The sequence below is a fragment of the Neofelis nebulosa genome, chromosome 13, assembly GCF_028018385.1.
Source record: "Neofelis nebulosa isolate mNeoNeb1 chromosome 13, mNeoNeb1.pri, whole genome shotgun sequence".
NCBI lineage: Eukaryota > Metazoa > Chordata > Mammalia > Carnivora > Felidae > Neofelis > Neofelis nebulosa.
This window is the reverse complement of record NC_080794.1, coordinates 86,771,785-86,796,814: the sequence shown is the minus strand read 5'-3', so window position 1 is coordinate 86,796,814 and position 25,030 is coordinate 86,771,785. Positions and strand designations below refer to the sequence as shown.

General features: G+C 47.8%; 2 protein-coding genes and 1 long non-coding RNA gene across 4 annotated transcripts in view; 1 reads left to right on the top strand and 2 right to left on the bottom strand.

The window, feature by feature from the left end:
* Positions 1 to 25,030, top strand: part of C13H10orf90 (chromosome 13 C10orf90 homolog) — a 266,729-nt gene that overhangs the window by 40,215 nt on the left and 201,484 nt on the right. For both annotated transcript variants that reach the window (XM_058698098.1, XM_058698097.1), the window contains exon 3: positions 6,929 to 8,520. In XM_058698098.1, the coding sequence (XP_058554081.1) occupies positions 8,281 to 8,520 (240 nt within the window). In that variant the 5' untranslated portion in view covers positions 6,929 to 8,280. The remainder of the gene's footprint in view (positions 1 to 6,928; positions 8,521 to 25,030) is intronic.
* LOC131493554 (uncharacterized) lies at positions 1,190 to 22,965 on the bottom strand. The gene is made up of 3 exons (XR_009252740.1): positions 22,791 to 22,965; positions 11,804 to 11,970; positions 1,190 to 1,500 (listed from the first exon to the last, which is right to left on the bottom strand). It is a non-coding gene; the product is annotated as an uncharacterized LOC131493554 (long non-coding RNA).
* Positions 3,230 to 4,631, bottom strand: LOC131493551 (dnaJ homolog subfamily A member 1-like). Its single transcript, XM_058698105.1, has one exon. It carries the CDS (start codon positions 4,575 to 4,577, stop codon positions 3,384 to 3,386), a length of 1,194 nt encoding a protein of 397 aa, XP_058554088.1. The 5' UTR covers positions 4,578 to 4,631; the 3' UTR covers positions 3,230 to 3,383.

Genomic DNA, 25,030 nt, shown 5'->3' with positions numbered 1-25,030 from the left:
AGAATTTGTTCAACACATTCACTGAAAAATTAATTCATGCAAGGAAAGAAACATGGCCAAGAATAACAGTGAGTGCATTGGCAACTAGTACCCATGGAGAAAGTCGAGTGTCTGCACTCAGGTCACAGCCGTAGACTCGGCCATTTGCTGCCCACAGCCCCAGCTGGCTTCCATTTCTCGTGGGAGGGCAGTGACAGGTGGCCAACACTCCAGGTTTTCCTTTTGGGTAAAATCGCCCCAGGATGTAAATAGCAAATTGAGTTTGCTGCTTCCTTAAAATCTCAACCATAATCTTCACCCCCACTCTTGCTTGCCAAAATATTGCTTTGAAATCAAGCATAGTTTCCAACAAGGTCATTGATTCCCTTTATTCAAAATCTGCTCAGACATCGGAGACAAAACGTGACAGTGCCATTCATTGTCCTCAAATAATGTACCCCTTTCAGTGAGCTTGAAGGAGGGACATATGATTTCTCCCTGAAGGTGGGTTGCTTTGGTTTTAGAAGTGGCTTTGAATGCGTAATCAGGGCAGTTGCCGCAGAGCTGAACCAAGTGAATGATTACCGATCGCTTGCCGAAGGGGCAGGAGGTGAGCCTTGTGGGGGAACTGGCAATATGGTTTGGGCCACTGCTCCTGTTTCCTCCCTGGTTTTGCCACCGTACCTCGGAAAGCTGGCAGACCTATCGAATTACCGCGGTTTCCAGCATCATCTACAGAAGGAGAAGAAAAAAAAATGTCTTCCATTTATGGACAAGGAAAAGGGATGCATGTAAGAAAAGGTAGCTGGCACCTTGTCATTTCATTCATCCATTGAGCAAATATTTATCGGGCACCGATCACTGATCGCTGAGATGAGTACACTTTTTCCACCGCTGTCCGCAGTGCTGTGACCAGCCCAGCCAGCTGAGTGATGTGGCAAGGGGATGACATTCGTCAAGCCAACGTGCTGTGCCGTCCCTTCCTAACTGGGTTAAAAGGCGCAAGATCCCATGATCAGCTGTTCTCAGACCTTCTGTTTTGTCCTAGAACCCAGCGGATGGGAAATCAGAGGAGACACCCTGCATCAGCCATATGTACGGCAGCCCTGTGAATTGCACACATCCGTTTTGAAAAGACGGTGGTTTAGATGCGCTTAGAGCAGGCGCGGCGCCTTTGAGAAGAGAGAAAACTTCAGCTCCCACCTGATGAGTGAAGCACCCATAAATAAAAATGCCATTTCCCCCAAAAGGGAAACCAAATTATGAATTCAGAAATTCATAGTCATCTGTTTTTATTGTTGCCTAATGCTTTTTAGATCTGCGCAGGCCCTGCAGAAAATCAACTCTGAAACTCTGCATAATTAGGACATCTTTCATAGTCGTAAATGCTAATCCCATTGGAGAACAGATTAAGAATTCACAGGCATGAATTTCTGGCATCAGGTACCTGCAGTTCCTTTTCTTTTTGAATAATTCATTATTTAAATACTTCACTGCACATCCTCTGCAGCCCTGCATATGCTGTATCAGGGGCAAGGGAGAAATAAGAGATTAATTTCACATATATTTCAACACTAAACACATTCAAGGCTCGTTTATGTTGATTTGGTGTCATTGGATAGCAATTGCTAACAATGTTTCAGTTTTAGTCAGTCACCCCAGGGACCAATTTAGGGAAATTAAATAGAATTTCTGCAGGACATTAATAAGGTCAGAGATCTAACTTTTATAGTTGACTGAGTTATTTGGTTTAGGAAACAAAAACACAGCTAAAGACTCAGAAAGTCATTTTTCCAGAGCGGGGGGATTATTTGCAGTAAATATGGTTTCAGTTAGTGCTTCCCCATTTTTGGCCATGTGCTTTATGACAAGACGTATGAACTAAAAGTGAAAAGTGATGTCCTGCAGTTGACTTTGGCCCACGTAAGGCCAGCCACGGGGGTTTAGCGGTACATCCCTGCTCCTTCAAGACTTCGTGCCGTGTCTTTCCCTATGGGAGGGCTTCTCTGGGTCTCCATCAGCGTGGTGCAAACCTCCCCTCCTGGCAAGCGCTCACAGGGCCGCGAGGAACTGCTTGTGGAGGTGTCTGTCTGGGTGCTGAGCAGCGAGCTCCTCGAAACAGCAGCCTGTGCAGTCGTTTTGTCTGCCTGTGTCTGGAGCCTGGCACACGCAAGCACGTCGCATGCGTTTGTTTAATAAATGAATTCACTTCCAAGACTTGACCCAAACTCTGTTGGTTGCAAGTGACAGAAACTCACTTCGAATAGCTTAAGCCTAACGGAGAAGGTAGTGCAGTGGCGGCTCAGCTGCTTCAAGTCGACTCTTGGTTTCCGCTCGGGTCATGGTCTCACAGTTGCGTGAGTTCGAGCCCCGCGTCGGGCCCCGCGCTGGCGGTGCGGAGCCTGCTTGGGATTCTCCGTCTCTCCCTCCCTCTCCGCCCCTCCCTCGCTGGTGCTCTCTCTGTCTCACTCGCAAATAAATAAACTTAAAAAGCAAAAAGATACTGGAGATTCTCAGTGAACCCATAGGCGGGAACCAGGGCTCCGGAGCCATCTGGACACCTGCCGTCTCCTCCAGCAGTGGCTGATGTGGGCCGTCTTGTGGCCTCAGCCACCACTCTTATTCGGTTCCGGGACCCAAGACTCTCCAGGACAGACTCTGACTGGCTCCGTCTGGCCTGGTGCACACCCCTGAGCGAGTCAACTGAGGTCAGACACACACTGTTCTTAGACGGGCCGGCTCCTGCGGGGTGGGGGCTGGGGGGAGAGCTCATGGCGCGGGGCTCTGGGCAGACCAAAGTGTCCGGTGTCTCTGGGCCACACGGGCGCGTGAGACGGCGTCACACTGTCGGATGTCCTTCTCTTGTGATGCTAGATGTGACTGGCTCTCTGTCCTTTGGGTGACAGCTCCATGCGCCTTTGTGCCTGGCACTTCCTCCTTCCGCTGTTTTCTCATCCTTCACGACACACTTGCATCTGAATGGCTTCCAAGTACGCACACTTTCCACAGTGTTCACACACCTCTGACTGCCCTGCGCGGTGCTGTCACACGGGTCTGCCCCAGGGATGCTCCCTCCTTTCCCCGCTTGGGTGAATCGGGGCCGCCTGGTGGAGCGAGTCCTGGAATGTGGGTCTTCCCGTGTCCGGTTGGCGTCCTATTTCCCCCGAGCGGTCTTCCCGCCTGGGTAAAAGAAGGTGCCTGGCTCTTGGCCACTTTGTTTTTTTTTTTTTTTTTTTTTTTTTTTTTGAGCTTTTATATTTTTTATTCTTCATTTAACTTTTAAAACACTACTATAGTTGAATATTAAAACAAAAACAATAATAGCAAGTAGTGAGCTATGATTATAGTCCTTCATTCGTTCACTACTGCATATAAAATGCCAGCAGTGTTCTTCACTGGCCCCATTAAGAGGTCTGACACTGAACACCTCCCCTAGGGTGATGTTCATCATCCTCATACGCTTCTCCATTGTAATGGCGCCTTCTTTCCTGATTTGGATCAAAGTCCACCAGTTTTACCTGGTCCATTTCATCAGTCTCTTCTACTTCCTTCCTCTCAGGTAGGAGTTTTTCCAGCAAAGACAGTTTATCAGGAGAGAGAAAGCCATTCTCAGGGAAGTTTACCTTAAATTCGATGATTAGGCGACCCTTTTCGTATGGTCTACGATAAATTGGCATGCCTTCATTCAGCACACACTTGATATCTCCATGCTTGACAATCTGACCTGGATGAGAGGTAATGACAATGGTTCTGTTGTCTAGAGTAGATATTGGCTTTTGAAAGCCGCACAGTGCTTCAACCAGCTGTATGTCCATACACATGAAAAGATCCTCTCCTCGCCTAGTAAAAACAGCATGGTCCTTCTGATCTAAAACAATGATAATATCTCCTGGTTCCAGTCCAGGTTCTTGGTCTCCTTCACCATGGAATGTTATCTTCTGGCCATCTTTCATGCCTTTGTCAATATGAACTTCTAGAATCTTCTTTTCTCGAACTATCTTCCTTCCATTGCAGCTTTTACATCTATCTTTAGGACTGATCCATTCCCCATGGCCCTGGCACTCCATGCACACAGATTGAATTTGCTGAACCATTCCAGGTCCTATCTGATGAATTCTTATTTGCATTCCAGTACCTCGGCAATTGGGACAACATTCTACTGCTCCTTTCTTACCACCTCGGCCTTCACATTTGTCGCAAATCACATTCTTTTGCAGAGCTAGTTTTCTTGTTGCACCATTATATAAATCTTCTAAGGTTACAGAGAGCTGATGCACAACATTTTTACCTCTCCTCTCTCTCTGCATCCTTCCTCCTCCTCCAAAAAACATATCAAAGATGTCCATGGGGGAGCCAAAACCACCACCTGCTCCACCTTCTTTAATTGCCTGTTCTCCTCCTTTGTCATATAATTCCCTTTTCTTCGCATCAGAGAGCACTTCATAAGCTTGAGAAATCTGTTTAAACTTCTCTCCTTCATTTGGATTCTTGTCAGGGTGGTACTTCAAAGCCAATTTCCTGTAAGCCTTTTTCAATTCTTCCTGGGTGGCATTGGGTTTGACCCCCAAAACATCATAGTAAGTAGTTTCTTTCACCATTTTCTACAGCCGGTGAGGGGGCCGAGGCCGGTGTTGGGGAGCGGGAAGGAGCGCGTTGCTGGGCGCAGCTCGGGCAGCCGCCGCTCCTCCGCTTTTCAGCGAGCGTTCTGGAAAGTTCCCGGCTCTTGGCCACTTTGAAAGCACTTGCCCTCTCGCAGCGATCACGGCTGGTATTTGTGGAGCTCAGGTCCAGTGCCAGGCTGTCCCGAGCACTTTGTGTGTTCCAGCTCCTTCCGTCTTCACAGAAGCCCAAAGAGACAGAGACGGTGTTCTGGGCAGTGCGGTAGTGACTTCGGGGAGGGGCCCGGTGAGGATGAGGAATGCTGGTTCCAAGGGTCCAGGGCGGTGTGAGCCCCCCCTCCCCAACCCTGCTCAGCACCCAGACGGGAGGAGGCCTCCCTCTGCAGAGCGCCCGCTACCTTTCCTGGGGAGGCCCGTCCCGGGCTGGGGGCGGCTCTCTGCTCTGTCCACAGACAGTCTGGATCCCTGGGCCCTCACCTGCAGCGAAGCCACAGCAGCCGGGAAGCTTGGTGACGAAGGGACCGAAGGCTGTTGGGAGGGGGCTTGTCTGTAATCCCAGGCTAGTTTGGGGGCCCATCCCCCAGCCGTGCTCGTTCCTTCCCTCTGGGCCTCTGCTTCCTGCTCTGCGTAAGGAGGGTTCGGATCTGACGGTCCTGAGGTTTCCTGCCAGGGCTGTGGGCCAGGAATTCTGGAGACCTGCACGAGGTCACGCTACGGCTGTCTCTTGTGGCTGCAGTGGCAGGTTGAAGCCCAGATCCTGCCTGTGGCCTTGGCAGGCCACAGGCCAGCCTCGGAGATCTTGGGAGTCTCTAGGGCCCCAGGGAGCGTTGCCTGTGGCAAGCGGCTGTCACTAGAGCCAGACAACTCTGGACCCAGGGAAGACAGCAAACCTCTCATTGCTGGTCTCAAGGCCGTGAGATGGGCAGTTCGGTGGCCTCTGCATCACACAGGGTCCTTTGGAATGCTGTGCTCCTAGAAAGACTCTTTCTCGTTCCCTCCTCCCTCCCTCCCCTTTTTCCACCCCCTGCCCTCTCCCTCTTTCCCTTCCTTCCTTCCTTCCTTCCTTCTATCCTTCCCTTCCTTCCTTCCTTCCTCCCTTCCCTCCCTTCCTTCCTTCCTTTTATCCTTCCCTTCTTCCCTTCCTTCCCTTTCTTCCTTCCTTCCTTTTATCCTTTCCTTTCCTTTCCTTTCCTTTCCTTTCCTTTCCTTTCCTTTCCTTTCCTTTCCTTCCTTCCTTTTATCCTTCCTTTTCCTTCCTTCCTTCCTTCCTTCCTTCCTTCCTTCCTTCCTTCCTTCCTTCCTTCCCTCCCTCCCTCCCTCCCTCCCTCCCTTCCTTCCTTCCTTCCTTTTCTTCCCTTCCTTCCCTTTCTTCCTTCCTTCCTTCCTTTTATCCTATCCTTCCCTTTCCTTTCCTTTCCTTTCCTTCTATCCTTCCTTTTCCTTCCTTCCTTCCTTCCTTCCTTCCTTCCTTCCTTCCTTCCTTCCTTCCTTCCTTCCTTTTATCCTTCCTTCCTTTCCTTCACTTCTTCCTTTCCTCCCCTTCTTCCTTTCCTTCTCTTCTTCCCTTCCTTCCCTCCCCCCTCCTCCCTCCCTCCCTTCCTTCCTTCCTTCCTCCCTTCCTTCCTTCCTTCCTTCCTTTTTATCCTTCCTTTCCCTTCCTTACTTTTATTCTTCCTTTCCCTTCCTTCCTTTTATCCTTCCTTTTCCTTTATTCCTTCCTTCCTTTTATCCTTCCCTTCCTCCCCTTCTTCCCTTCCTTCTCTTCTTCCCTTCCTTCCCTTCCTTCCTTCCTTCCTTCCTCACCTCTTCACTTCCTTCCTTCCAGGCTTGAGAGAATGGCTGGGTGGAGCAGATAGGCATCAGCACGAGCAGGTTCAAATGGTGACTGTCTGGACCTAGGAATGGCCTTCACAGCCCCCAGAGAACTAAGCAGATGCCCTCTTCCCCTGCTGCCCTTGTTTAGTTTTCTTTCGTTATTGCTCAAACTTCTTCCCTGGCTGTCTTTATCATGGAACTTCCAAATCTAAGATGGCGCCCCATGGCGTGACTCACTGTGGACTGTCCAGCATGACTCTCAGGCTTGAATCTTGGCGTGTGGCACTTTGCGTGGGAATCACGCTGCCATCAGTTGGGACTGGACAGTCTTATCGATGTCCCTGGGAGGACCACAGGGAGAACCCACAGTGTTCTGCTTAAGGCACAGTAAACCCCACTTCACCGTGTGGATCATAGTGAATGTCTGCAGGTCTGCTATGTTCACACTCAAAGGGGAAGGTTGGACTCCATTATCTCTAAAGTCTTTCCCTCTCCTTCTTTGTTTTCGTTCTCAGCTTCCACATTCCCATTGCCTCAAAAGGTGGATGTTTGGCATTCCCAGCCTAAGTGCTAGTCCCTGCCTGCAGCAGGAGGGGGTGTGGTCCTGGGCCAGGGACTGATGCTCTGTCTCAGGAAAGGCATTTGGAGTCACTTCTGCATTCGGCCTCCCCCACAGCTTTCAGGTGGGGCTGGAGGGTTGTTCAAGGGGCATCTGTGCTGAAAACCAAGAGGGAGTCAGTCCCCTGCAGAGGAGGGTGCTGTGCATGGAGCACGGCCACCGTGCTTGTCATCAGTTTTCTCCTGGCCCAACACTTGATCCGAGGCTTGTAATTTTCACCTCTGAATTACTGCGTTAACAGAAGTGGTCCCAAAACACGGAGTGAGATGGAAAAGGACTACATCGTACACCTGCATTGCCAAATGATTCACGAGCCAATGATTCTCAGCATCGTGTAAACCTTCACTACGTTCTATGTACAGAGAGAACTGTGCAGAAAGCACGCAACCACACTTTGGAGATGAAGCCTATGTGACTCTGTGACCCACTGCTCTGTCCCCCCGATCTTGCCCACCTGAGCCTCCCAGCATCCCTGTGAGTGGCACGTACGATTATCCCAATTTTCCTCACCGGAGACTGAGGCTCAGGGTGGTGACGGGACTTTGCGTGGTTGGCTTGGGACCAGAGCCGTCACTAAGCTAGTGCACCACCCCCCCTCCCCAGGGACACAGTGCTTCCTAACAAGAGCACTGCCTTCCAATGCCTGCTTGCAGCCGTCGCTCCTTCTGTGTCCGGCTCTCTTCTTCACCGGGACGTGTTTCTTATCTTCTCCGGGGCTGAGGTCACTCATGGTGTCGGCAGGAGTCTGCGCTCGTTCCTTTTGGTCCCGGTAAGACAAGGCAGGAATTCTAAAAAGCAGCAGCCATCACTCCTGGGTCCTTTGTACAGTCCTGTAAATAATTCATCTGGACTTGAGGGGTCTGACGCTGAGAACACATTGAACCTCGCAGTAACCGGCGAGCTCTGCGCGCAGAACTTGAATCCAGCGGGAAAGAGAAATGTGTCTTTGAAATCAGAGACGACTTTGAGTGACCTGAGAACACAGATAGAGGCACCAGAGACAGACGGACAGCAGCCAGACGGAGTATTTTTAAGGCACGTAAAGGTCGCCCTCAAGGTTTCCACATACACATCCCGCACGCTTGGCAGCTGGGATCTGGGCACAACCAGGTCTGGAGTTGGAAACACCGGGAGACATCCCAGCTAGCGCCCTTCCCGAGTCCCTCCTGCTGCTCTCGATACCTGGATCAAACAAAGAAAATTGTGTTTGCCAGGCTCGCCAGCTGAAGTCACAAGATTCCGGGTATCATGCAGCACTCTGGAATTCCTACCAAAAGTCATCAGAAGGGGTTTGCCACCCGCCACGGGGAAGAGGCCGTGCATCGGACCTTCCAGATAAAAGCGTTTAGTACAGAGTTGAAAAACCATGTGATGGTCATGGATTTCGTGAAGAGTAAGTGGTTCCCCTCCCAGAGAAGAGCCAAAGTTTGCGTCATCCGTATGTACCAAGGCCTAAAGACAGCCGAGCAGACAGCTGGCAGATATGAGGTATGGCTGAACCTGGGTGGGAAGGTGGGCACACAACCTAATTTGGAGGACCTGGAGGTGCTCCCCAGCAGACAGTTCAGGTGCTGTATCTGGTCTAATAAATTCATCATCTGTCTGTAGTGTTCCCCAGCAAATTCGGAGAAGAGGCGGTCATCTCTTTGAGTTTGGGAAAGGGGGACGCGTATCGGATGAGTGATTTACACAGGACACACATCCGCATTTGCCAACATTTAATAGTGACCGAGTTCATTTGTATCCACGTCTAGAAACTGCGGTACATTTCTGTGAGTTAGTAATCCCCTGTCTTTAAAAACAGATTCCTGTTTGTTTTCTGTGTGTTATGCAGAGAAACATCTTTTGACCTGCCTTGGTCGAATTAAAATAGAATGATTTAAGCTAGGCCTGTAAGAATGGTCTTTTCTTTTCCCAGGGTGAGATCTAATTTTCAAACAGAAGCTACTCTGTGGGGGGAAAAAAAAGGAGAAGTTTGGAGTTTAGAATGTCAAAGTGAGACAGACCCATCGCTCTGAGACATATTTGCATTCCGAAGCTAGTATAAGCCACGAGCGGTTATCTTTTCAGAAAGTAAACACGCATGAAATCTGACAGCTCTTTATTGTACATGGAATACATCACGAATGCCATTGTAATTGACTCCTATAGAGCTTACTTACCTCTTTTGATAAACGCAGTATGCAAATTACTAATGTTTTACCAAACGGTAGCCTTTCTGAATGTTGATGCTGTTGTTAGGAAGGCCTGGCCATGAATGCTGGCAAATACCCCTGATCTTTTGTTCCCCACCCTGGGCTTCCTTATTCCAGGGCAATGCGAGAACCTGTTCTGCAGGGTGAAAGGCTGGCTTCTTCCAGTTCCAGCCCTGGGATTGTGAATTTCCGTGTTCACAACAGAGATATAAAGGCCACAGAAATAATGGTGTTAATTAAATTCAGTAATAGTTGTTCATTAGTTCATCGCCCAATCAACCAGAGCAAAAGGTGTGCAATTAGAATATAATTGAAAGAAACCAGAGATATTATTATTCACAAGTAATTAATCGGATGGGGACAGAATTTTATCATTGTATGATTTTCATTGAGGTTATTTTTCAGTCCTCCAGAGAGAGGAAAACTTGTTGAATGATATCCTCATGCATTTTACAGAAGTGTTCCTGGCTCTAGTTTAAACCGTAAATGACAAAGAGCAACTCTTGTGTCCCTATTTTCTTATGCATAGAACTTCATTTATTCCTATAGCAACGCTGAAGGTAACAATGCGGAAAAGTACATCTTTGCAGGAGATTGTAGAACGCTTTAAGTATACTGACAGTCACAGCCGCCACTTTTTTGTGGCCCCAACAACCCCCGCCTTCCCCTCCTGCAATTACCAGTGACAGCCAACAGTTGGAAGTTGTGGGCCCACTGCTCGGGAGTAACCTGGAGTCTGAAATCTTACATTAAACTCAGTCCGAGACCTTCCCACAGCCAGCAGGCTGTTCAGCTGGGTGGTCCTCACTGTGTCTAGAATGATTTGGGAAGCGGTCTGGGCAGGGCCCTCTTTGTTCAAGGGCAGGCCACGTTTGAAAACCAACATAGGATCCATGCCTCCTGCCCTTCTTACTTCCGAGATCTGCTCTGTTAGAAGCAAACACTGCACGATTTAAAATATTCCATATCCATTGAACTATTCATATTTTTTCCCACTAGGGCATGTCAATATCATTTAGTTTAGGAGATCCAGGAAGAAGTCAACTTCCTTGCTCAATTTCCAAGCTGAACTGATGAGAGAGCCCAATTAACAGCCTCTGGGCCCTGTTAGACTTGGCCCCAGCCACCCATTCATTCTCTCTTGCCAACTCCAAGGCCATCAGTTAATCTGCCTGGACTGTGACCATAAAGTACCTCGTGGGGGCGGGGGGAGATGAAGAGGGTCACTAAAATGAGCTCTCCATGCACAAAGGTACACTAGGTTAAAGAAACTAGCTGCTTCTCCAGTAAAAATAAGTTTTGGAAATTTTGCTTCTGCAAAAATCTCGTGGATTTCAAGTCCCTCCAGTGAAGACTCACAAATCTGCTGGAGCTGAGTTTAACATCAGAAACTGGCATTTCCTTAAAACCGTGGCCTTGGTCTTGGCTGTGTTAATGCTTGGAGACGCTGCCTCTCCTCCCTCCGAGATAAGCGGTGAATCAGCCTAGCTCTGTCCCAGCGATGGTCTAGCCACTCATGCCCTTACTTAATCTGCCTTGTAATAGGAACAAACACCCGATCCGTTGTCCGAAAGGTAACTAGGATGCGAAGGAGATGGCGGTGAGGGTGCTGGAGATCCTGGTTTGCAAAGCCTCGGTCCCTGCTGACTCCAGAATGCCCCAAACTATTAAAAACACAGAGGGTCCTTCTCTCCCTGCTTAGATACCTGGTAAGTTGCAGACATGAAAATAGCCAGAACTCAGTAATTTGAGCTCTGGTTGCTGTCAGTGTTGCAGGCACGGCCACATTCTGACGGAGAGTCCTTGCAAAAGCAGAGCATGGATGGTTTCCACTTGATTCGGGAAGGGAACCATATGGAATTCGGACATGTGCTTGTATCTTCTAATTGGTTGTGGAGAACTTTCTGATGACAGACACACGCTGGGGCATGCAAGCCAAGTCTCATCCTGTAAATGTATTTCTTACATTTAATCATTAGAGGAGCCAGAGAAAGTTTCCATATTTGGTAATCGCCTTTTGGCCATACTTTTCAAGATTTTCCCAAACCTCTATTATTTTTATCTTCCTACTTAGCTTTTTTTTTTTTTTTTTTTTTTTTTTTTTTTGGATTTGGCAGTGATGCTCAATTCTGGCCGCATATAAGAATCATGGCAAACTGATTTTTTTGTATGCAAAACCTGCCCACATTTGATGTATACATTTTGATGAGTTGGGGCATACGTTTATACCCGTGACGCCATTACCACAATCAAGGTAATAGACATACCCATCACTTCCCATCACCTCGAAATATTTCCTTGTGTTCTTCTGCATGTTAATTTTTTGTTTGTTGTTTTTTGTTGGTAAGAATACTTAACGTGAGATCTGTTCTTTTACCATGAAGTGTGTAATGCCACGCCGTTAACCACGGGCGCAACGTGGCATGGCAGAGTTCTGCACTTACGCATCTGGATGGACTGTCCAGCATAACTGGAGCTTTCTACCCTCTCAGCCAGCCTCTCCGTTGCCCCTTCCTCGGCCCCTGGCAACCACAATCCTGTGTTTTTGCTTCTGTGAGTTTGGCTAGTTTAGATACCTCATGTGGGTGGAATCATGCAGCATTTGTCCTTCTGTGACGGGCCTATTTCAGCATAATGTCTTCGAGTTTCATCCATGTTGTCACAAATGGTAGGATTGTCTTCATTTTTTACGCCTGAATAATATTCCATTGCATGTAAATACCACATATTTTTATCCGTTCATCTGTCAATAGACGTTTGGGTTATTTTTTTATGGTGAGCTTTTTAAATTTTAATTTAATTTAATTTTTTCTTATCTTATCTATCTATCTATCTATCTATCTATATCTATCTATCTTCAAGTTAACATACAGTGTAATATTGGTTCAGGAGTAGAAGCCAGTGATTCATCTCTTACATACAACACCCAGTGCTCATCCCAACAAGTGCCCTTCTCCATGCCCACCCCCCATTTAGCCCATCACCCCAACCAACTCCCTCCATCAACCCCCGGTTTGTTCTCTGTACTTAAGAGTCTCTTATAGTTTGCCTCCCTCTCAGTTTTTATCTTATTTTTCCTTCCCCTGTGTTCATCTGTTTTGTTTTTTAAATTCCACAAATGAGCGAAATCATATGTGAGTTGTCTTTCTCCAACTGACTTATTTCACTTAGCATAACACACTCGAGTTTCATCCACGTTGTTGCAAATGGCGAGATTTTATTCTTTTTGATCGCTGAGTAATAGTCCATTGTGTATACATACCACATCTTCTTTAGCTTATCTTTTTGGTAAACTTTAAGAAACTACACATGTCTATAGCCCAGCCAAGGCCATTGTGACCCAGCACAGGTGTCTGATCTTGTTGTATTCCTTTAAAGAGCATTGAACTTTGTTCTGGCATGAGGTCAAGTTACTTGAAAATGGTCAGATCCTTTTGAGGCTTACTTTCAGCAGACTTTAGTCTAGAGTATTGGTCCTCAGTCGGTAATGATTTTCCCCTGGGTGATATTTGTTAAAGTCTGGAGACGCTTTGGTTTAGACAGCTTGGGGCAGATGCCACGGGTACCTTCTGGGTAGAGCCCAGGGATGCTGCTAAATGTACTACAGCATCCGGGACAGTCTTCTGCCAACACCAACGAGAATTGCCCAGCCCTGGTCTAGGGCTAATTTAGCCCCACTGTCAAGGACTCTACTTAATGTCCTGTGTATGCGAGATCTTTCCACCAGGGCCAGTAGGAATGTGAACTGTTTCCAGCTCTGGGTTAAGTCCCGGAAGTGTCTGACCTACTACTTCCTGGTAATTCGTTTTCTGGATTCGTGAGGTTTTCCCTCAAGCATGCGAAGAACGGTATTCGGCCAAAGGCTAGAGGGACCCATTGCTGGTTGTCAGAACTCTTCTTTCCTTGCAGGTCACTCCTTTTCAGCATTTAGCCCCCCAATTCTGGCTGCCTCAGCTTCTCTGAGTCCTGATCTCTGCCTCCTCCACTCAGTGAGGCTCCTGGGCTCTCTTAAGTTTACCCTTTCTGCTCTGCAGCCTGGAAGCTTCCGCTGGGTGGGGACAGTCGTAGGGCTCCCTGCTCTCATGTCCCCTCCATCCAGGATTGCAGACCCCCATTGCTTTGTATCCAGTGTCTGAATGCTGTTGCCTCATAGCCTTTGTCTGTTTACTCCATCGTGGCTGGAAGCAGTGTCTCCCTGGGTGGTTTTGATGTCCCACTGGCTTCGAGAAATGCCACTCTGGGCTTTGCTGAATGTTTTCCAGTGGTTGGGGTGAGCCCGTAGGTCATAGGAGATGAAAATACTCAAGTTTTCAGTGCCTGGGCTTCAAGATCACTTTCTTTAGGGAATGAAGCAGTCAGCGAGATAAGACAGGAAGTAAAACAAACATTCCCTTTCTTCTCACAGTTATCAAGGGGGGCAAAATGATTTACCTTTTCCCAACCAAGCTGGAGAGGTGTAGGCAGACTGGAGTCTTCAGAATCTCATTTTTCTTCCTGTAGTCCTGGCTTCCACATGAGATTTTCACCAGATTAATCTGCTGGTGGCTCTGGCTATAGTGAAGCCACTGAACTCTCCATGTAAAAAGGGTTGAGAAAAGGCCATTTGACAAAGGACAATAAACTTTTCGTGTATATTTATTTTTGAGAGAGAGAGAGAGAGAGAGAGAGAGAGAACAAGAGAGAGAGAACGCAGGCAGGGGAGGGGCAGAGAGAGAGAGGGAGACACAGAATCCGAAGCAGGCTCCAGGCTCCGAGCTGTCCGCACAGAGCCTGATGTGGGGCTCCAACTCATGAACCGTGAGATCATGACCTGAGCCTATGTTGGATGCTTAACCGACTGAGCCACCCAGGTGCCCCAGGACAATAAACATTTCAATTAGCTCTGCCACCCCATCGACAGATCAGGACCCCCTGCCTCATCTCCGGGACCCGCTTCCTGCCTGAGCCCATCCTTGGTGCTCCTCCCGGAAGCCTCAACGACTCACCTCCACTGACAGTGGCTGGTAGTCTCCGTTCAAATGCAGGAAGAGGGAAATGATGAAGCGACCACCCTTGGGTCTCAGTGCTGCCCACCCTTCCAGCCCCTCCCTGCATATGTCAATGGGAGGCTGCACATCAGAGGGCAAGGTTCTTGGGAGGTACAAGGGGTCCGAGGGCTGAAATCAGTTTTGTTGCATCAGGAAGCACATGTGCTGATGAGGTCTCCAAACTAGCTTCGCTCTGAATGTTTTGTTATCGATGATGTGCAGCTGGATCCAGAACACCTGCAGTCTCTTGAGATCTGACACTGTTGTGGCCAGCGTCCTTCAGGAAATGGGGCATGGGTGGGGCCCCACGTCCACGTCTCAGCCAAAGCAAAGGTGGGCTGATGGAAGATGAACGGGGTGGTGTGGCTAAGTGTCAGGGCGTTGGGTTGAGTCTTTCTGGGGTCTTGCAAGATGAGTGACCTTGGAAATTTTGTTGACATCTTTGAGCCTTGGTTTCCCCATCTATGTTCGTGGAACCATGAGGAGATCTACCTCATAGGTTTGCTGTAGGGATTACAAGACGTCATATAAAGGGCTAAGCCTCCGGTCTAGCAGAGAGGCAGCATTCCATACCAGTGAGTTGTGGCTGTTCAAGTTCCAACATGCCTTTTTCTGCCATCCCCAACCCTGCGCCAAGGTCACGCCACCAAGACGTGGCCCCTGGGACCAACCTAACTGTAACCGGTGCTTTGAGGATGCTGCTCCTGGCAAGCAGTCCTATTTACATTGGGGTGAATACCCGCAATCCTTCTTCCCCACGCTCAGAGTGCCAGGTGACAGGGACTTGGGACCTTCTGTGCTCTTGGCTCGGGGTACCCTCCACTCCCCAAGCAACTCAGACATCAGTCAGCAAATTGACCCTGAGCTGAATGTACAGTTTCTACTCAGAACCCACCTAGTTCTGCGGTCAGCTGCAAATTCCCCCTTTGACCAGAGACTACTGAGAATGTGGGTCCATACACATCTGCTTCCTGCCCGATCGAGCCGGGGCTGAGGCAAGAAGGATTAACAGGGCATTTTCCATGTAAGTTGCACCCTCCCTTAGAAGATCTGCAAGGCGGGAAAGGAGTTTGCCACCCCAGGAAGGACTGAATGGCCTTCACACTTTAGTGTCCCCCAGGATCCTCAGGAGAATGTTCTAGGAAGGTATATCCCTGGGCTCTGGGAATGGTGGGGTCCAGAAACACCTCTGTTTTTAACATGAAATCCAGGTGATTCCAATTCAGGTCTAAAATTGTGATCTGGAATGTCCAGACTGTTATTTTCTAACCGTATGAACCAAGGAAACAACCAAGAAGTCCAAGGGACTCGCCTGTGTTGAGAAGGCAGGAGCGAAGGGGCACGGAGTGGGTGAGGGGAGGCACGGTCCGAGAGGAGAGCGGCTGGGCCGCTGTGTGCCAGGATCACTGAGAGACAGAGATGGAACAAAAGGGGCCGTTGTTTGGTCCCTGAATTGCCTCATTGATCCTCAACCACAGCTGTGTAAGGCACATGAGCCCTGTTTTTCCAAAGAGAAAGTTCTGTGAGCCCTGATAGCTGATGCAGGCTGCACGGGGACACAGGAGAGGCGGAAGGAGGGTCCACATCAGTTTTGTCCCACTCTGAGGTTGTGCTTCCGGCGTGGTGTTGGGGAGTGGGGATATGGGGGAGCTGCACTTGTCCCGACAGCAGAGGGTGGGAGCCCAGGGGTCTTCAGGGTTGACCGTGGACAAAACCAACTGTGCTGGGATTGGGCGGTAAGAGGCAGTTATACACCTCTCCCTCTGCTATAGGAATCTTCCCCTCCTACAGCTCTTCGCCAAGCACTTTCTTCTGGTCCTTCGGTCCCTCATGGGTGCTCACTCCTCTCTGTGCTGTCCCATGTCAGGTCCCTTTCCGGTGGGTTAAGAGGAAATATTGGGCTGATCTGCTTTAAAAAATATTTATCAAGGACCTACTCTGTGCCAGGAGCTGTGCTAGGTGCTGGTGACACAGCGGTCCAGAAGGCAGGTTTCCTGCCCATGCTGGTGAGGGAGGCAGCCACCCCAGTGAGTGCCGAGTCAGGGTGTCTACACTGAGCTGTGGGTCCGGAGAACTCAGCAAGGATGCCCAGGGAAGGAGACATTTGGGCATGTTCTTCACGGAAGGTTGGGCATCTCCTATGACTGGTAGGGAGAGTGAGAATGTGGGGCACAGGTGGAGAAGACATTTCAGGCTGAAAGATGGGCAGTTCCTGGATAGTGGCACAGGAGGACCACACCTAAGCAGAGCCCAGTGGTCTAGAATTGCAGCTAGAATTTGCAGGGCACAGTTCCTGAGAGGAGGGAGCCAGGCAGAGAAAGAGGTTCAGAAGTTGGGGAAGTTGGGTCTGTGGCTAAAAACTAGCCTGTGCTGTGAGAAATCATGAGGCCAAAGAACAGCTCACAAGGAAGGAACAGCTACTGGGAAGCTAGAAGATGAACGCTTCTTGGAGCTCACTCAGGGCAATGGATCATTAAGTTCTGCACCATCCAGTATGGAGAGACCTCATGGAGTACAGGGTAAATTCGGTAGAGATCCTAGATGGGTCAGGCCTTCAAAGTATGCTAAATTAGCCCCGGAGTAAAGGCTAGTCTAGATCCATCCTATAACAATGTTAGAAGCACTTCTTGAGCTCCTCCACGAGCAGTCTAAGTGCCTGCCAGAACAAAGTTCAGCACGCTTTAAAGGATTATGACAAAATTCAGCAAGTGATAATATAACACTAAAAATATCTAGCATCCAGACAAAGCTTACTAGACATTCAAAGGAGCAGGGGAGCATGATACGTAACCAGGAGACATCGTGATTCATAGAAACAGATTTATAAATGACAGAGGTGATGGAATTAACAGGCAAGGATTTTTTAAAAAGCTGTTATAAGACTGTTGTCTTCCCTTTATTTTTATTTATTTTTTTACTTGAGAGAGAGAGAGAGAGAGAGAGAATAAGAGAGAGCATGAGCTGGGGAGAGGGACACAGGGAGAGAGAGAATCCCAAGCAGGCTCCACGCTCAGTGAGGAGCCCGATGTGGGGTTCAATCATGGTCTGTTGTTTTGCTTTTAAATTCAGGGGTTTATGGAAACATGTCACATCATGGGGAGAGAAATAGATGGTAAAAAATGAACCAAACAGAACTTATGGGGAGAGAAATAGATGATTAAAAATGAACCAAACAGAACTTATAGAGAAGAAAATGAGTGGAGAGAAGGAGGGAGTGAGGAAGGGAGGGAGGGAGAGAGAAAGAGAGAGAACAGAGCCTGAGTGACCTATAGGATAACATCCATATCAAGAGATCCAACACACATACAATTAGAATCTCAGAGTGGGGAGGGGGTGAGAGCAGGAAAATGATTTGGAGGAATAATGGCTGAAAATTTTCCAATTTTAACGGGACGCATGTCAGCGCTTTGTCAGGTATACGTATTAGCAGAGGCCATCATCAAGATTGGCCCATGCCTTGATAAATACTGTATATTTCATTGTTTCCCAGTGGTGGTCACAGCATTATCAATCAGGGTTCTCCAGTGCAAGGGATGTGTCTGTTTCCTTGTGGTCACCACGTGTAATTAACTGAGGCAGTTTGCTTATTTACTTATGGCTGAGATAATGTCAACCTAGTGTAGGATCGCTTCAGCTCCGATGGGCTATCAGGAAAGGGAAAAACTATCTGACAGATGCTATCTGTATTATTTTTGCTATTCCTGCAAAACAAATGGTCACACAAGTGGCTTAAAATGACACCTATTTATTATTTCACGGTTTTGTCGATCAGATGTGCTGGGGTGGGTTGGCCAGCCCCTCCACCGAGGTCTTTCCAGGCTGAGTCAAGATGTCACACAAGGCTGTGGTCTCATTTGAGGCTCGGAGGCCTCTTCTGATATCACTGATTCTTGTCAGATTTCGGTTCCCTGTGGTTGTAGGGCTGAGTCCCCATTTTCTTGGTGGCTGTCAGCTGGCACTCTCAGCTCCTGGAAACTGTCCTCAGGTCCTTGCCACGTGGCTGCAGCCACAGGCAGCTCACAACATGTTTGCTTTCTCGTGGATACAAGGACAATCTGATGCTTTGAATCTCTCCGACTGCTTTTAGAGACACACCTGATTAGGTCAGGCCCACCTGGTATAATCTCCCTTTTGATTAACTCAACGTCAGCTGATCAGCAACCTTAGTTCTACCTGCAAAGCCCTTTGTGCCATATAATATAACTTCACTGTGGAAGTGAGAACCCATTGTGATCACAGACTCCACTCACCCTGAAAGGAAAGAGAATGTGTGGGATGTGTGTGGGAATCTTGGGGGCTGTCTTAGCATTCTGGCTACACTATATTTTAAATGTTTGTATCTGTGGAGAAAAGGAAATTGAAGGAGGCCTTGGAATTGAAGGCACATAGGTTGGAGCCTCTGTCTAGGAGGAGGTCCACGAGGAAAGGTGTCTCTGATCTGCTCTGGGTCAGCCCTGTGTCCCCAGCACCAGGTCACGTAGAACACTGTGGGACCCCTGTGCGACTGACTGAATGGGCACAAGGGTGAATGGATAAACAAAAATGCAGGAGATGCGTTTGAGATGAAAAGCTGAGGCCAGAGTAGGTGACAGGTGAGGGCTTTGTGCATGCAAGGGTCTTTCTCTGATGCAGAAAATCTCCTTTGTTGGGCTCCTTACAGATTCGCTCATTTTGCAGAGACCGACAGACCTTGGCTTTAGGTAGCCCGAGTGAAGGTCCAAAGTGGAGGTCCTTTGTTTCATCACCCTTTTCCAAATAGAGAAATTCTTTTTCTCTCGGGGGTTCTAATTCATCTCCTTCTCCATCCAGAACGGACTTTAAGACAGCTCCAAAAATAAGTACCTTGGAAAGCATGTAGAATTTAGGAATAATAATTTGCTGGAGAAACAAATTTCCTTCAAGTAGACAACAGATCGCTTGCCGTTTTCTGTTGAAGACAAGAAGCATCTTCCCAGCAAAGCAGCCTGCCTCCAGCGGCGAGTGGGTTAGTGCTAAGTGGCTGCTCTTTGATGGGGGTCAGATGCCTCTGATCCAGCCCTCTGGTCACAGAAAGTTCACAACACCCATCATTTAGCTACAAATGTGCTCAACTCCTCACTAATGAGTTTTGGCCACTGCTGGCTTCTCAGCACTTGGTTCTGGGATAGCATTGGAAGACACCTGTTATAGGGGGTGGTACGCGGGCCACGTGTGCCGAAGGGACGGGGTCTCGGTTGATGGATGTGCAAAGAGGGGCCTAGGAGCAAATGGAAACAAGAATATGAAGACTTTGCATGAAATAGTTCCATGGTATATGGCCACTCTCTCAGGTGTGACTATGTACTTTGTGGGGGCCAGGGTAAAATGAATGCGTGGTCCTCATGTTAGAACAGCGGGGGGAAATAGGGTGCAAAAGTATGTCTGTTTCCTTCCTTCCATTGTCTCTCTCTTGATTTGCCCTGATGGTTTTTAACGTGCTTTTGAATGTTGGCGTAAGTGAAGAAAAATTAAGATTTTAAATTATTTCCATGAATTTTAATGTTCATCTTTATATGGCCTAATGCCATTTCTCTCTCTCTCTCTCTCTCTCTCTCTCTCTCTCTCTCTCTCTCTTTTTTTAAAGTTTATTATTTTGAGAGACACAGAGACAGCAAGCGTAGGGGAGGGGCAGAGAGAGAGGGAGAGAGAGAATCCCAAGCAGGCTCTGTGCTGTCAGCCCAGAACCCGATGCGGGGCTCGAGCTTATGGAACCACTGAGATCATGACCTGAGCCAAAACCAAGAGTTGGACGCTTAACTGAGTGAGCCACCCAGTTGTCCCTGCCTAATGCCATTTCTAACACAAATAGAAAAGCCCTTCACTCATATGTGGAATCACTGAAATGACACAGTTTTTATTGTGTTAATCTCACACATGCATGTATGTATCTATCTCACGTTCACTAGAACAATGGAAACACTGCAAAAATCAACTCAAATTTTTATCTCATTCTGTGATATAATCTCACTCGACCAACACTCCTCCAGTTGTCTGCTGAGTGAGGAGGGGCTGAGAGAAAAGGGACATATCAGAGCCCTGTCTCTCCCTCTCCTTGGGAGCCATCATCTCCAGCATAAGCAGGTGGCTAACACGGGGACGTAACATGAGTAAGAAAGGACATGATAGAGGGGCGCCTCGGTGGCTCAGTCAGTTAAGCGTCTGACTTTGGCTCAGGTCATGATCTCGTGGTTTGTGGGTTTGAGCCCCACATGGGGCTCTCTGCTGTCAGTGCAAAGCCCACTTCGGATCTTCTCTCTCTCTCTCTCTCTCTCTCTCTCTCTCTCTCTCTCTCTCTCTCTCTCTCTCTCTCTCCCTCTCTGTCCCTTTCCCGCTAGTGCTCTCTCTGGTTCAAAAATAAATAAACATTAAAAAAAAAGGATATGATAAGGTTGCCTGGTCATTCGTGTTTCCCAGAAACCCACTGCCTTCTTTCCACATTTGGGGAATGCAGTGGGAAGTGTGGCCTCTTGGGGCGGTCAGCTGAACTTCCATGCATGGTAGGGTCACCAGAGGTTTTTTTTTTTAATATGAAATTTATTGTCAAATTGGTTTCCATACAACACCCAGGGTTCATCCCAACAGCTGCCCTCCTCAATGTCCATCGCCCACTTTCCCCTCTCTCCCACCCCCCATCAACCCTCAGTTTAGTCTCAGTTTTTAAGAGTCTCTTATGGTTTGGCTCCCTCCCTCTCTAAATTTTTTTTTTCCTTCCCCTCCCCCATGGTCTTCTGTTAAGTTCCTCAGGATCCACATAAGAGTGAAACCATATGGTATCTGTCTTTCTCTGCCTGACTTATTTCACTTACATAATACCCTCCAGGTCCCTCCACGTTGCTACAAATGGCCAGATTTCCTTCTTTCTCATTGCCGAGTAGTATTCCATTGTATATATAAACCACAACTTCTTTATCCATTCGTCAGTTGATGGACTCTTTAGGCTCTTTCCATAATTTGGCGATTGTTGAAAGTGCCACTATAAACATTGGGGTACACGCGCCCCGATGCATCAGCCCTCCTGTGTCCCTTGGGTACATTCCTAGCAGTGCTATTTCGGGGTCATAGGGTAGATCTATTTTTAATTTTTTGAGGAGCCTCCACCCTGCTTTCCAGAGCGGCTGCACCAGTTTGCATTCCCACCAACAGTGCAAGAGGGTTCCCGTTTCTCCACATCCTCGCCAGCATCTGTAGTCTCCTGATTTGTTCACTTTAGCCACTCAGACCGGAGTGAGGGGTCACCAGAGTTTTGTGCGTGAGGGACGCCCGAGTGCCATCTGTGCCCAGGGCAGCAAGGAAATCAGGAAACACACACCTTTGACTTGTCTTCTGCTCCCACGTGTGCTCCCCGTCCCTTGGGATTTCATTTACAAAACACAAGTTCAAAGATAAAATTATTTAAAAACTCAAAGTGGCGATACCAAAGCACTGGCTACAGAGGACAAAACCCGATAAATTGGACTTCATCAAACATGAAAAACTTGTGTACATCAAAGGACATCATCAACACAGCGAGAGGCAGCCCCGCCTTCGACACGGATGGGCCTGGACGATGTTCCACTAAGTGAAATAAGCCAGCTGCCAAAGGACACGTATCGACGGGCTCCCCTTTCACGAGGTACCCGGAATAGTTACATTCGCCGAGACAGAAAGTAGACAGCTGTCTGCCAGGGCCGTGGGGAGGGGAGAGTGGGAAATCACTGTTTAGCGGCACAGTTTCAGTTTGTGGGGATGAAAAAAAAAAGTTCTGGAGACAGACAGTGGTGATGATCGCAGAGCCTGATGAATGTACTTAGTTCTGCTGAATTAGGCGCTTGCTATGCTATGTATATCTTACCACAATTAAAAGAAATTCAAGATGGTGACATCAAAGCCACATGTGGCCCTTCTGAGTGTAGGTCCCTGTGCCCGCTGCCTGGGTCTCACGCCTGTGAAGCTGCCCCTGCCCTAACTTGTATTTTTAAATGCATTAAGATGGTTCTCTGTCACTAGATGAGATCTCTGAGGTCAGGGTCCCTGTCTTTTTCTCTCACTCACTCTGTGTTGACTTGAAAGTCTAAGCTAAATTGGAGGTTATTCATGATACTGAAAAAAAAAATTCAGCCTTACGTACAATTTACATACATTAATATTCATACATTCTATACGTGTACAGTTCATTTTGTTTTGACAAATGCATCCAGTCATGTAACCAGCATCAAATCATGACCCAGAAATTTCCCTCGTGCCCTTTGTGCTTAACACCTTCCCCCAGCTCCACCCTGGGCAGCCACTGATCTGCTTTCTGCCACTTTACTTTTGCTGAGTCTGGTACGTCTGTAACTGAAATCAGTCAGCGTGTGTGTGTGTGTGTGTGTGTGTGTGACCGTAGTAAGTTTCCATTACAACTTCTGGCATCTTCATTAAATGGATGATATTCTCTTGGGGCAGCAGGGAGGTGAGGGCTGAGGCCCTGACTCAGGTAAATGTAGATTTTTTTAGCCTGACTGCCATTGCTTAATTCTGACTTTGCATGAACTCTTACCTGCTCCAGGATTCCTTCATAGACAAAATGAAGTCGATAATAGTCCCTTCATCTGGTGCCTTTGTGGGGGTTGAAGAAAGTGGTATATACGAAAAGTGCTGAGGGCAGAGATTGGCTCGTCGAGATGGCTCAGTAACGCTTCGTTGTTTATCTTACGATTATTGGTGCCATCGTTAAGCAGAATTCTAAGAATGGCGTTTCCTCACCCCTAGAATGGCAGTGGTACCTTTCTTCTGCTGTTGCCATGGAGATCCCACAACGCCCATGAAGCATTGAGCATGGCGCCTGGCACTTGTTAAGCACTCTGTTGTGTATTATTATGGTTCGTGTTGTTGTTATTATTCTGTTCTCCAGCCGTCGAGGACCCTAGTTTGCTATTCCTCACTAAGTACAAGTCATCATCTTCTCTAATTCTGAGAAGGCATGAAAGGGCTCCATTTAGACTGCTTGCTGCCAGTCTAGGTGGGAAAAAAAACCCAAAAAACCCAACTACAGAAAGCAGCCACTAGTGTGAGATAGTGAGGCTTTTCTCCCAAGGGCCCCGTGAGAGGGCAGGGGGGGGGGAGTTCCGTGTGAACAGGTGAGCCAAAGAACAGGAAATACCCTAGTCTTTTTTTTTTTTTTTTGTCTCTGTTCTTTTGAAAGAAGAAAAACGAGCAATGGAATTAAAAGCTGTAGGGTTGAGTGGGAGATTGAATCCTCAGAACTTTCTGAGATGTTCTGCCATCAGGGTGACTCCATTGTATTCGATTCTGAAGTACTTGGGATCGTCCAGGACTCTAATTGAGGGAAAGTAGACAATGACAGTAAACAACTGCTGGGGAGAGAAGTTTCCACCTGGTACAAGAAATGAATTCAGTTTCTGGAATCCTCCGCTCACATTTATAGTGAAGAGGAATTGTTGCAAATGATAGGAAACATAATAGAACATGCTGAAAGGAATACTTAAGGAATCAGGGGAAATCTACCTCTTTGATATACAAAATAGTTCGGCTAAATTTGACTTTGTAACTGGATAATTAACATGCCCCTATGACGGTGTTAGTTTCCCCCCACGCCTGATGTTTGCGTGGAAATCTCCAGCCAAGTGCTTCGTCATTGCTGTTCTCATTTATCCCTGCAAACAGACAGGGTCTGCAGTCACCGTGGTGGGAAAACAGAGTGTGAAATCTCTGTAGACCACTTCTCATCAGGCAGGCAGGGGAGGCTGCCTTCCTCTGTGAGTCTCACAAGAAGAGGAATGATTGAAATCACGCATCCCCCTTACATCCTGATTTGCCTCCTTTTCAAACCAGAACCCCGCCAGACTCCACCCTTAACAAAAGTGAAGGAGAAGCAAGGAGAGACGGAGGCATCTCCGTTCAGCTCCTAACAAGGGAACCATCCCGCCATTTGCAATCAGATAAGGGATATTATCTCCATAATCAAAGGCAATTGAGAATCTAAATGAAAAATCTAATGCTTTTCATGCTGATTTATTTTAGATTAGAAAAAGTTAAACCAGATGTAAACATGACGAGATGAAGCCTGAAGAAGGAATCTTGGCAGAGTGGTAAATCTCCGTTTTGAGTTATTAGAGGTACAGGGTTGCGTTCGCCAGAAAATACACTGTTGATCCAGAAACTGCTCTGACATTAATTATTGTTGCAGAAGAGAATTCGGAAGATTGAATGCAAACATGCAATTCTGGCAAAGATCAATCATGCACCCAGATTAACCATGGAGACTGTATCCGAGCACCCAAATAGGTTGTGTTAACCCCTCGTCAGTCCGTGCTGGAATCCTCCTTGAGATGCAGCTCCAGCCTTCTGACGAGACCTCTGACATCCCCAGGAGAAGACCCTGGATGCTGAAAAGAAATGGCTTACTCTTTTTTTGGACTCTGACAATGTCTGCCATCATCCTAAGGAGAAGACGCAGCCAAAAAATCCACCCTTGGTCTTTGATCCGTGAGATATAAGTGGATTTGGAATCTCCCCTCTGTTTTCTCTGTAAACCACGCATGTGTTCAGAAGAGGCAGAGTGGAGAGGTTCTGGAGGCAGGGAGGGTTTGCGTAGGCCTAGGAGTTCCCAGATGTTTGCTCTCTCTCTTCTCTACTTTTGCTGGGTCCCTCTTTTACTTGCTCAGGGCTTTACAAAGCATCCCCCGCTCCACACACGTGTGTGTGCACACACACAAACATGCAAACAGACACGGTAATATGGCGGATGCTGAGAACACTATGTTCCAGTTGGAGAGG

Bases quoted from the DNA above. Each gene is read 5' to 3' on its own strand.
- LOC131493551 (XM_058698105.1), bottom strand. From the start codon at position 4,577: ATGGTGAAAGAAACTACTTACTATGATGTTTTGGGGGTCAAACCCAAT.